Source organism: Saccopteryx bilineata, chromosome 1 (genome assembly GCF_036850765.1).
Source record: "Saccopteryx bilineata isolate mSacBil1 chromosome 1, mSacBil1_pri_phased_curated, whole genome shotgun sequence".
Taxonomy (NCBI): Eukaryota; Metazoa; Chordata; class Mammalia; order Chiroptera; family Emballonuridae; genus Saccopteryx; species Saccopteryx bilineata.
The window spans coordinates 12,544,899-12,557,334 of record NC_089490.1 but is presented as its reverse complement, the minus strand read 5'-3'; the positions used below and the strand labels follow the sequence as shown (position 1 = coordinate 12,557,334).

General features: G+C 51.4%; 1 protein-coding gene across 2 annotated transcripts; it reads left to right on the top strand.

The window, feature by feature from the left end:
- The first annotated feature begins 3,224 nt into the window (after nucleotides 1–3,224).
- On the top strand, nucleotides 3,225–10,245 carry LOC136338143 (small ribosomal subunit protein eS10). 2 transcript variants are annotated; one of them, XM_066280270.1, is made up of 6 exons: nucleotides 3,225–3,321; nucleotides 4,135–4,284; nucleotides 4,513–4,684; nucleotides 6,002–6,079; nucleotides 9,382–9,437; nucleotides 10,189–10,245. In XM_066280270.1, the coding sequence occupies exons 2-6, from the start codon at nucleotides 4,135–4,137 to the stop codon at nucleotides 10,228–10,230; spliced, it is 498 nt and encodes a 165-aa protein (XP_066136367.1). In that variant the 5' UTR covers nucleotides 3,225–3,321; the 3' UTR covers nucleotides 10,231–10,245. The 2 variants fall into 2 exon arrangements, with proteins under 2 accessions (XP_066136367.1, XP_066136445.1); XM_066280348.1 differs by lacking the exon at nucleotides 3,225–3,321 and adding an exon at nucleotides 3,416–3,537.
- The last annotated feature ends 2,191 nt before the right edge of the window (nucleotides 10,246–12,436 follow it).

The following is a 12,436-nucleotide window of genomic DNA, read 5'->3' as shown; positions in this document are numbered from 1 at the left end:
GCAGCCTAAGGCAATGGGGGAAGCCACAGGCTGCAGTCAGAGTCCAGCTGCCTTCATTTCTTACCTCTGTGACCTTGGGCAAGACACAGCTATTTCTCTAAACCTCAGCTCTGTTATGTTTTGGGGGGTGTTGTGTGTATGTGTATGGTCTGTAACTAACACATGGCAGGTGATAACACCTATATTTCATGCACAGTGTAGGGTGGAAGTGATAAAAATGGGGTTGGTCTTTATAGAGGTAATCTCTTTGGCCCTGTACGGTTGGCTCAGTGGTAGAGCGTTGGCTCAGTGTGTGGATGTCCTGAGTTCAATTCTCAGTGAGGGCACACAGGAGAATCAACCATTTGCTTCTCCACCCCTCCGCCTTCCCCTTCTCTATCTTCTCCTCTTGTAGCGATGGTTCAATGCTCAATTGGTTCAAGCACATCTGCCCAGATTGCTGAGGATGGCTCTATGGAGCCTCAGCCTCAGGCACTAAAAATAGCTAGGTTGTAAGCATGGCCCTAGATGGGCAAAGCATCAGCCCCAGATGGGGGTTGCAGGGTGGATCCTGGTCGGGGTGCACGAGGGAGTCTGCCTATCTCCCCTAAAAAATTCTCATCTAAAAATAAATATTCTGTAAACATGTTATGAATACTTATTTCTTTTAAATTGTGGTAAAATACCCATAACATAAAATTTACTATCTTAACCATTTTTAAGTGCTAAGTAATTCACATTGTTGTTCAATCGATCGCCAGAACTCTTCCCATCTTGTAAAACTGATGAATACTAATTTTTTATTTTTTTTTATTTTTAGATTTTATTTATTCATTTTAGAGAGGAGAGAGAGAGAGAGTGAGAGAGAGAGAGAAGGGGGGAGGAGCAGGAAGCATCAACTCCCATACGTGCCTTGACTAGGGAAACCAGGGTTTTGAACCGGCGACCTCAGCATTCCCAGGTCGACGCTCTATCCACTGCGCCACCACAGGTCAGGCTGAATACTAATTTTTAAATAATGAAACCACAAAAACACTTGCAGGAAGTACAGGTGCATATTTATATAATCAGGAGGTGTGAAGTGACTTTTTTTTTTTTTTTTTTTTACAGAGACAGAGAGAGTCAGAGAGAGGGATAGACAGGGACAGAGAAATGAGAAGCATCAATCATTAGTTTTTCGTTGCACATTGCGACACCTTAGTTGTTCATTGATTGCTTTCTCATATGTGCCTTGACCGCGGGCCTTCAGCAGACTGAGTAACCCCTTGCTCGAGCCAGCGACCTTGGGTCCAAGCTGGTGAGCTTTTGCTCAAACCAGATGAGCCCATGCTCAAGCTGGCGACCTCGGGGTCTCAAACCCGTCCTCTGCATCCCAGTCCGACGCTCTATCCACTGCGCCACCGCCTGGTCAGGCTGGAGTGACTTTTTAAAGCATTGTACCCAAGTCTGAAACCATAAAGATCTGGAAATAAAGAAATGTAAAACTTCATCAAAATACCATGAACATCAAGACAAGTGAAAAATTAGAAGAAAGTCTTGAAAAATATATGACAAAGAGTTAATAGCTTTGATATGTCAAGAATGAATTCAAGCCTGACCAGGTGGTGGCGCAGTGGATAGAGTGTCGGACTGGGATGCGGAAGACCCAGGTTCGAGACCCCGAGGTCGCCAGCTTGAGCACGGGCTCATCTGGTTTGAGCAAAAAACCCACCAGCTTGAACCCAAGGTCGCTGGCTCCAGCAAGGGGTTGCTCGATTTGCCGAAGGCCCGTGGTCAAGGCACATATGAGAGGGCAATCAATGAACAACTAAGGTGTTGCAGCACGCAATGAAAAACTAATGATTGATGCTTCTCATCTCTTTCCATTCCTGTCTGACTGTCCCTGTCTATCCCTCTCTCTGACTCACTCTCTGTCTCTGTAAAAAAAAAAAAAAAAAAAAAAAAGAATGAATTCAAAGCAATGGTAAAAAAAAAACTCTTGAGGCCCTGTCCGGCTGGCTCAGCGGTAGAGCGTCGGCCTGGCGTGCGGGGGACCCGGGTTCGATTCCCGGCCAGGGCACATAGGAGAAGCACCCATTTGCTTCTCCACCCTCACCCCCCCTCCTTCCTCTCTGTCTCTCTCTTCCCCTCCCGCAGCCAAGGCTCCATTGGAGCAAAGATGGCCCGGGCGCTGGGGATGGCTCCTTGGCCTCTGCCCCAGGCGCTAGAGTGGCTCTGGTCGCGGCAGAGCGACGCCCCGGAGGGGCAGAGCATTGCCCCCTGGTGGACAGAGCATCGCCCCTGGTGGGCGCGGGTGGATCCCGGTCGGGCGCATGCGGGAGTCTGTCTGACTGTCTCTCCCCGTTTCCAGCTTCAGAAAGAAAGAAAGAAAGAAAGAAAAAGAAAACAACTCTTGAGTAAGAAAACAGGTAATGGAAATGAACAATTTATAGAAGGAACACAAATGCCTAAAAAGAAAAGAAAAAAATGGTGAATCACAAAAGCAATCAAGAAAAGCAAATTAAAAGAGCAATGAGATTAGTATGTACTTTGCTACTCAACAACTACACTTCCAGGAATTTATCCTAAATGAAATATTGGGCCAGGGTGCAGAAGTGTGTGGGCGTTGTTACTTTTATACAGCACTTTATATACGTCCAATCATAGTGTTGATTAAACTATCCATCAGTGGACTGTTATATAATAATTACAATTGTTATTAATAAACATGAAAAGAGATTCATAATGTATTGACAAGCAGAAACAAAACAAAATAACAAAATCAGGTTACCAAACACATAGTATAGGTACAAAACATCCCATTTTTGTTTTTTTAAAAAGAGGTGTGTGTGTATATATACCTTTGCTTGGGTGCATAAGAGTTTGGAAGAATACAATATATACCAATATGTTAATAGTGATTATCCTTGGCTGATAGGATTGTTCTTAGTCTTTCATGTATTTTATTATTGTTATTACTTTGTATGTTCTCGCTTTCCCGCTCAAAGCGCATGTTTTATTATTACTTGCATAATACGCAATTAAATTATTGGTGGCAATCAAGAAGTAGAGTGTCTCTTAAGGGCCTGCCTGCCCGAACATAAACATCACCGGTCACTGACAAAGCACAGGCGCTCAGAAGCTCCGGGCACCGGTTCCCACTTGCCAGTGTCCACCAGGCGGTCAGGTTCGCGGCTTGCGCGGAGCCGCACTCTCTCAGGCACCGACGAGGACACCCCAGGCAGCGCACGGGTCCTGACGGGAGGGGGCGGGGCACGCCAGCCCGGAAGAGACGCCGCGCCGCGCCGCGCTGCGCATGCTCCTTCCTTTCCAGCCCCGGCTCCGGACGCAGTGGCCGTCGAGGTTAGTTCTTCGGAAGTACGGGTTCGATCGGCCTCCATCCTGGGCCCTGTCGTCGCCGTAGTTGCCGTGCTTCCCCGGGGTCAGGGTGGGGAGACCCCTCTCCCGCTGCCCGCATGCCCATTTCTGAGCAGTGAGGGGGCCAGGGGCGCACTTTTGGGGGGATAGTGGGGCGGCGTTGGCGAAGATTGACGTCCCGATGGCCGGAGGGCCAAGGAGGTGGGGCTGGAGTCCTTGCGTGGCAGAGTTTGTGGGCGACATTGGGGGGGGACTGCGTCGCGCTTGCACGCTTTTCGGAGAAGGTCCCCCCCTTACTCCCGGTGGCCTCCTTGCTTGGCCCTGGGACTTCAGTTTTGGGGAGATAGGGGCAGGAAACAGGGATGCGAAGGTCTTAGCTCTTCGGCGTGGGGGGTCAGCGGCCTGTCCTGACCCCTCCCTGCGTACCTGAAAGTGCCGCCGCGCCGTTCCGCACCTGGGCGCAGCTGTTGATGCTCCCCGATACTCGGAGAGGGCGGGCTCCCAGTTTGGGGCCCAGTACGTGCCCGTTTTGTTGGGACGCCCTGCCAGGTTTTTTTCTTCTCACCTCAAGTGTGGTCCGGACTGGACGGAGGAGGGAGCTGGCACTTGGTGGGTGTTCCTCTACGGGGTTTGACTTTCTCCTTCCTGCGTGTTTTCTCTGCGTTTTCGTGTTTGGGGGGTTTCACCCCTTTGGGCGGTGATCTTGTGTGGTGGTTTTGGGGTCACGAACTCGGTCCCTGAGCTCATGGACGTTTGCTGAGATCTGCTTTTTTTGGTGACTTCCCTCTCCCCTTGCAGATGTTGATGCCCAAGAAGAACCGGATTGCCATTTATGAACTCCTTTTTAAGGAGGGGGTGATGGTGGCCAAGAAGGATGTGCATATGCCTAAACACCCCGAGCTGGCGGACAAGAACGTGCCCAACTTGCACGTCATGAAGGCCATGCAGGTAGCCCGGGAAGGGGGTGGAGGTGGAGGGGTTTTTCCAGTGCCGCTGTTTGAGGCAAGAGTCCAAGGAGCAGTCAGGACAGCCAGAGCTTCCTGCTGCCTTGGAGGGCTGTAGGGTCCAAACATCGTGAGAACTCATGTGCTACAGGGTTTAGCTTCCCTCGGCACAGCGTCTGTTTGTAGTTTCAGAGCTCTACTTACGTCTCAACAGTAGTTTTCTGTCTTGCAGTCTCTCAAGTCGCGTGGCTACGTGAAGGAACAGTTTGCCTGGAGACATTTCTACTGGTACCTTACCAACGAGGGCATCCAGTATCTCCGCGACTACCTCCACCTGCCCCCCGAGATCGTGCCTGCCACCCTGCGCCGCAGCCGGCCGGAGACCGGCAGGCCCAGGCCCAAAGGTACGCCACCCAAATAGATGCGTCCGGCGGCGGGCTCTGCGCCTCTGGAAGCAGGGGTGTCTGAATAGCTGGGTTCTGTGTGTGTGTGTGGGGGGGGGACAGAAGTGGTCTTGTAATACATCATTGGTGTCAGCGGTAGGGGACTCTGGTATAGAGGACCTTGGGTCAAGTCCTGGAACCTTTGTCCCCTACCATGAGCCACAGGTTATCCCGGGAAGTGGCATTAAACACAGCCTGTTAGTCTGGTCAGACCATGTGGTGGAGCACTGAGTAACTTTTCCAGGGGAGTCCCAGTGTGGAAGGGGATGCTTCTTTGGGGGCAGGGGGATTATCAGCTGGCTCAAGTTGCATTTTTGTCTAGCTTGTGATTTCCCTTTCCACCATGGGTTCTGAAGACACTGGTCATGAGAACCTTTGTAGAAGCGGTTGGTGGGCTTGGGTGATGAGGTGCAGTGGTTCCTGTACACAGAGGACCGTCAGACTGTCCGGGTCCCCCCGCAGAGGCTTCTCGGAGCTCAGGAGTCTTTTTGCGAGTGCTCCCTGGGGGTTCTGGTGGATAAGAGGGGATGCGTGTGCCTGGAGCACAGGGTCTCCGCTGCGGCTTGGAATCACTTGGATTTGCCGTTGTCTGTTGTGCCCCACAGACTTGATTCCGCAGGCCTGTGCGGGGCCAGCGTTTATTTTAGCCACTCGCTTCAGGCTTGGTTTTATCTCTTCGTTAAAAAAGAATGGTTTGTTCCTTAACCGTGTGGACTCTAGATAAGGTCCAAGGTAACTGGGTAGAGAGAATACCAGATTCAGCTTCCAGTGTGTTTGAGAACATTCTTAGGGTACCTTTTAAGATCTGTCTTAACATATCCGGTGTGTGAAGGCAGCACGTAGGGAAAGCCTGGGGGTGCCGGGGACTGCAGGAGTCTTGGTGGCTCTGCACTGACGTACTCACTGCTGGAAGTGGGGCTCTCGTCCGCGATGCCGCCTCTGCACAGGAAGCTTTCCACTTGAAAGACGGATCGCGTGCAGATTTCTGACTTTGCCAAGTAACTGGGAAATGTGTGTTTGCATTAAATAGAGAAGGAGAAAGCAGACGTGTGGCATTTTGATTAAGATGGGAGTTTTCCCGGGCCTTTGAGGAGCCAAAAGGTCAATGATGACTAGTTTCTAGCTGGCCGTTCTGGGGGTAGGGGTTCCTGTTCCCATTAACCAGTTACAACAAGTAAGTTGTCAGTGAGACAAGGAGAGTGAGTCCAGCATTCTTGGCCTGAAAGGAACAGCGGCCCCACGGTGCCCTGTGCTCACAGTGTGGTTTGCTTTGTGCAGGTCTGGAGGGCGAGCGGCCTGCGAGGCTCACGCGTGGGGAAGCCGACAGAGACACCTACAGACGGAGCGCCGTGCCCCGTGAGTAACGCAGCGTCTGCGGGGGGGTCAGGGTAGAGGCTCCGGGTTCTCACTCAGCCCTGGAAGAGGCCGAGGGACCCGAACGGTCCTTGCTTTCACTCTCCAGTCCCCCACTGGACTCCTTTGTGCTTTCCTTGTGCAGGGTTTTTTTTTTTTTTTTTTTTTTCTGAAGCTGGAAACAGGGAGAGACAGACAGACTCCCGCATGCGCCCGACCGGGATCCACCCGGCACGCCCACCAGGGGGCGATGCTCTGCCCATCCTGGGCGTCGCCATGTTGCGACCCTCCTGGGTGTCGCCATGTTGCGACCAGAGCCACTCTAGCGCCTGGGGCAGAGGCCACAGAGCCATCCCCAGTGCCCGGGCCATCTTTGCTCCAATGGAGCCTTGGCTGCAGGAGGGGAAGAGAGAGAGAGAGAGGAAGGCGCGGCGGAGGGGTGGAGAAGCAAATGAGCGCTTCTCCTATGTGCCCTGGCCGGGAATCGAACCCGGGTCCTCCGCACGCTAGGCCGATGCTCTACCGCTGAGCCAACCGGCCAGGGCCTGCCTTGTGCAGGGTTTTGATGGACGGGGAGTGGGAGGGACACCCCCTGAGCTGGGACAGCCTGTAGTTGAAGAACTTGAACTAGAGCAAAACTGAAAACTTTCAGGAAAGCAGCATGGTTGTATTTTGTGGTTGTGTTCCTGTGCTGTACGCTCCCTGAGGGTGGGCTCCACCTAATTGTCTTTGTTGTTTTCTTACTGTGAAAGTAGTATGAAATCTTGTTTTTAAGCAGCAAATGTTTGCATTTATTTGGAACAACAGGTGTTTGTTCATTCGGCAAAAATAAGTATGTAGTATGTCCGGTGGTGTGGGTTACAGGGAAAAATTGGGGGGTGTGTGTGATTTTCAGTAGGGCTTTCAGGGGAAGTTGCGGAAGTGAGATTTAAGCAAACACCTGAGAGGTGAGGGGAGCCCGCCGCTAGCCGGTGGGGGAAAGAGTGTCTTAGCTGAGGTCCTCGGGAAGGCACGGCTGGTCTAAGCAGCAGAGGACAGTGAGACTCGGGGAAGGACAGTAGTTCTCAGCTCTGGGCCATGGGAGGCCTTGCATCCGAGGGTCTGTTCTTGGGTGGGATGAGAAGCCATTGATATTTGCAGAGAGTGGCAGGATTCAGATTTTTGGGTGGTTTTTTTGTTTGTTTTTTAAGATTTATTGATTTTTAGGGAGAGGATAAAGAGAAAGGTGGAGAGAGAGGAGCTGAAAGCATCAACTTGAAGTGGTTGCTTCTCGTCTGTGCCTTGACCAGGCAGGCCCAGGGTTTCGAACCGGCGACCTCAGCATTTCCAGGTCGATGCTTTACCCACTGCGCCACCACAGGTCAGGCAGGGTTCAGTTTGTTTTCAAGTCACTCTGACATTTTAGCAGAAACAAAAAATTGTGACATAAAAGCAAGGTATAAAGCAATTTCTACTGACTTTTATCACTTTTGTCATAGTTCCTGATTCTTTGTGTGTGAAGTAGGAACACTTGACCTGAAAGGTACACTTGACTGTCAAGTATTCAGGTCAAGTGTTCCTGCTTCACAGCCGGCCCATGAGAGCAAGGCCCCCTGAGGATGGAAGTTATAGACCCAGGGACTTGAGTCAGATTCACTTATGCTCATGGCGATTTCTGACCTAGCAGTTCCCAAAATAATTCACTGATCTCCAGTTTAAAAAGGTTGGAAACCACTGTTTTACCAGGGAGTAGTAATGAATTCCTTCACCAAACATGCTCTCAGTTTAGAGCAGGGGTCGGGAACCTTTCTGGCTGCGAGAGCCATGAACGCCACATATTGTAAAATGTAATTCCGGCCTGACCTGTGGTGGCGCAGTGGATAAAGCGTTGACCTGGAACACTGAGGTCACCAGTTCGAAACCCTGCGCTTGCCCAGTCAAGGCACATATGGGAGTTGATGCTTCTTGTTCCTCCTCCTCCTTTCCCTCTCTCTCTCCTCTAAAATGAATAAATAAATAAATATTAAAAAAAATAAAAATAAAATGTAATTCTGTAAGAGCCATACAACGACCTGTGTACGTTACACACATTATCCAATAAAAATTTGATGTTGTCCTGGAGGACAGCTGTGATTGGCTCCAGCCACCCGCAACCATGAACATGAGCGTCAGGAAATGAATGGATTGTAATACATGAGAATGTTTTATATTTTTAACTTTTTTTGTTTTATTATTATTAAAGATCTGGCTCGTGAGCCATAGGTTCCCAACCTCTGGTTTAGAGAAAATTAGTTGTTATTAGAATTCACACCATGTGGGACTCAGGGAATGATTCTATAGGGTAGGGGTCCCCAAACTTTTTACACAGGGGGCCACTTAACTGTCCCTCAGATCGTTGGAGGGCCGGACTATAAAAAAAAACTATGAACAAATCCCTATACACACTGCACATATCTTATTTTAAAGTAAAAAACAACGGGAACAAATACAATATTTAAAATAAAGAACAAATAAATTTAAATCAACAAACTGACCAGTATTTCAGTGGGAACTTTGCTCCTCTCACTGACCACCAATGAAAGAGGTGCCCCTTCTGGAAGTGCAGTGGGGCCGGATAAATGGCCATAGTTTGGGGACCCCTGCTATAGGGGATGTGACCGTGGAGACCGAGCCTTGGGGGTACTCAGGTTTAGGGGAAGGGGGGAGCGTTTCAGGCAGAAGACCAGCACAAAGGACAGAGATAGGAAGGACTCTGGCTCTCAGGTCCAGGGGCAGGAGCCTGGGTGCGTGTGGTCTGGAGTGGGCCGGAAGGAGGCCCGACTTGAACAAGAGTTCCTGAAACCACACTCATTCGTTGCGAGTCTTGACACCTGGTGTGTACTGTACACGCACCCCAGTTTGGAGTAGTGTGCTAGGCAGGACAGGGCCGCACAGAGCTGTGTGGTCTCGGTAAGGTTAGCTTTCTGCTTCTGTGGCCGTTGTGTCCTTGACCTTTTAGTTCTTCCTTCCTCGAGCTCCCTGTGTAAGCCAGTGCTGATCCAAAGCATGTAAGTGATTCGGTGGGGGGAAGTGAGGGGCTTCTGGGACCATCTAGCAAGGGTGAATGATCCAGACTTTGTGGTCCGGGCAGCCTTCCTGGAGGAGGCAGTAGTTTCGGCTGTGTTTTGAGGAATGGCTTAAGGAAGGCTGCCCTAGGAGGGAGGGGCAGAGGTAGCTCAGAAGGTTTAATTTACTTGTACTTGGTGGGATCTGTTTGCTGGGCTGGGTGGCATCCCTGCGCCAGGTCGGACCTCGTGGCCACTCTGACTTGGCCTTTCTCCTTGCAGCTGGTGCCGACAAGAAAGCCGAGGCCGGGGCTGGGTCAGCCACGGAGTTCCAGTTTGTGAGTATTCGTTCCCCGCCTGCTCTCCGTGAGCGGCCCCTGTCCTGGCCCCACCCTGTGCGTCTGCGAGCTGCAGGGGTGCACAGTGTGCTGGGTCCCCCCCACGCTTGCCCTCCCAAAACCTCGATAGTTTTACATTACGACAGTTTGGCTACTCTTCTTAATACAAGTGACTGCCGTGAGTCTCACAAATAAGCCCTACAGATAGCACAGCGGTCTTTTTGTTTCTTTAATAATGATCGTAGTCCCTTTTATTAGTTTCGTGAGCTGGGACTTGCGGTTGAGACTGTCACCGGAGATGGGGAGGGGTCTAGAACCAGGGTGAACGGAATGCGATCCTGTCTCCCTTTGGGTGGTGTGACCTATGCCTCGGTCTCCTCACCTGGAGAACAGAGGTGATTGTGGCCTCTATCTCAGGATCAGTGTGAGCAGTTAGTCCAGGTCACCTGCCCGCGAGGGACAGCAGCTCTGCTCGGGCAGGTCCTCAGCATGGGGTAAAGCAGTGTGTGGCAGCCACGAGATCTTGTCCCGTGCTGGGTGCTTCCCGGTGTGTGCACGTGAGCACACTCCTGAGTGGCTGTTCGTTCTCCTGTTGTACACGTGAGGAGAGAGGCCTGAGAGGGGAGTGCGGCCCTGCAGCCATGAGGCTCGGCTCGGCTCGGCTTGTGACCCCTGTTTGAGGGGCGTCACCAGTGACGGGGCCTGCTGTCCCCTGCTTCCTGCTCATGCTGTCGTGTGCTTTCTCTTGCAGAGAGGCGGATTTGGTCGTGGACGTGGTCAGCCACCTCAGTAAAGTTGGAGGGATTATTTTGTGTTGAATAAACTTGTCAGAAAATAACCTCGTGTGCCCCTGTTGTGTTTGCGGTATGGAGCGTGACCAGGAACGGTTGAAGGGTCGACTGTCGGTGGGCAAGACTGGCTTGGTTCTGGGAGCTGTCCTGTCCAGGGCAGGGTGACGTCACTTGTTGCTGTGGAACTGCCGTACTTGGCTTTGCCTTGGACTCCTGGTTCCAGTGGACGCCTCCCTGCAAAGTCATGTCCATTGTGGTTACCGTGGGAGGCCAAACATCTTCGCCAGACCAACCATGCTGGCTCAGCTCTGTGTGGTGGGAAGTTGCTGTTTTGTTGACCCTGGAACAGAGTCTGTTCCTGTTTGGGAATATCTGAGAAGTGCTAGGGAGGTGGGGTATGAGAAAAAAACGGGGGAGTCCTTTTCTCCTGTCCTTCACAGACTAACTGGCGGGAAGAAACTACAGGAATGGTGTGTCAGCCTGCAGTTTACTGACCTCAACCTTAAAGGCTCGGGCTTTACCAAAACCGTCTGAGAGGGACGGCCCAGCACCTGAAGACCCCTGGGATCTGTCATTCCACCATCAGAGGAAATAGTTCCTACCCTGGGCTCCTTGAAAAAGGAAAGTGCGCCTGACCAGGCGGTGGCGCAGTGAATAGAGCATCTGAAACAGGTTGCTAGCTTGAGTGTGGGGTCATAGACACGACCCTGTGGTCGCTGGTTTGAGCCCCCCAGTCAAGGCACAGGAGAAAGCAATCAATGAACAGCTAAGGTCCTGCGGCAAGTTGATGCTTCTCAAATCTCCCTGTGTATGTTTCCCTGTCTGTCTCGCTAAAAAAAGGAGGGGAGGTGCATTTTCTAGTCATCCTGGAAACTAAGCAAAATAATGACAGTTCAATGGACAAGAGCAGGCTGTTGAGAGTTTTCTCGGGGCCACGTGAGGTTTTGGAACAGGTACCGGAGGAAGGTTCGAGGGTCCCCTTCTGTGGTCCTGACCGCAGCTGCCATGTGCCCCAGGCAGGGAAGGTCCAGTCAGGGAGCTGGGACATGGGCTGCAGACGGCTTTCGTGGGTGAGGTGCCTTTTTCGCCTTGGCTTGCAGATCTAACCTGGCTAGATGGTTGCAGTCTACATAAGTGTCGGCTTCCTAAACAGGGGTCATTGAGGCAGCAGCTCTGGGCCAGCCAACAAAACTGGTAGCTAATAGAAGCAGATCTTTAGGGCTACAGGGACTGGGGGGCTATATTTGTGGGGTACTGTGAGCCAAAACATAGGGATGTGCAGAATTAGCCAAGGGAGATACTAAAAATAGTATACGAGTGGTTTTCTCTTGGTAGCCACCTATTTTCAGTCCTCATGTGCAGTTGTAGTTTGCACCACAAGGTGGCAGCCAGCAGCAGCTCCCAACTGCGAAACAGTCCGGGGAGGTGCACTTGGGAATCGGAGCCCCCTGCACGTAGAAGCTCCGCTTTGGCAGAACGAGGTGTTTGGGGAAGCCGTTTCGGTGCCGCCCTGCTAAAGATGGATTTTTATCCCATTTTTCCACTGGCAAGAGTGATGTCAAGTGGCTTGCCCGTGTTCACACGCCTTGTGGTTGTTTAACCTGGATTCCACTGTGAAATGTTAGTAGCTCCTGGCCTTTGTCACGTCAAGGCCAGTGAGCAAGTGGAGGGTTTTCTCTTCAGCCTGGGTGGTTTTCTGGCAGTCAACAGCACTGTGTTTCAGCTAGGGCTCTTCCCTCGTGATTCAATTCCAGAATGTGCTGTCCAGGTTCTCCCACGGACTCGGGGGAGGCCTGAAGAATCCATAAGGTAGAGGCAGAGGCTGTGGGTGAAACAGGCCCATGGTGGTGGCTCCGGCCGCCAGCCAGCCTCTCCTGGCGCCCTTGGTGGGTTGAGCGGCCCCGGCCAATCAATAATAGTTAATTAGCTGTTCAGAGATCAGTGGTGGTAAGTGCCCTGGAAAACAAGCCTAGAAATTGGCCTTCAAGAACCTCACGGTCTTGCCTGACCTGCGGTGGCGCAGTGGATGAAGCGTTGACCTGGAATGCTGAGGTTGCCGGTTCGAAACCCTGCACTTGCCTGGTCAAGGCACATACGGGAGTTGATGCTTCCTGCTCCTCCCCCCCTTTCTCTCTCTCTCTTTCTCTCTAAAAATGAATAAATAAAATCTAAAAAGCAAACAAAAAAACATTTTAAAAAAAGAACCTC

Coding starts and splice junctions, on each gene's coding strand:
- LOC136338143 (XM_066280270.1), top strand. CDS start 4,135: ATGTTGATGCCCAAGAAGAACCGGATTGCCATTTATGAACTCCTTTTT. Junction 4,285..4,512: donor ACGTCATGAAGGCCATGCAG/GTAGCCCGGGAA, acceptor TCTGTCTTGCAG/TCTCTCAAGTCGCGTGGCTA. Junction 6,080..9,381: donor CAGACGGAGCGCCGTGCCCC/GTGAGTAACGCA, acceptor TTCTCCTTGCAG/CTGGTGCCGACAAGAAAGCC.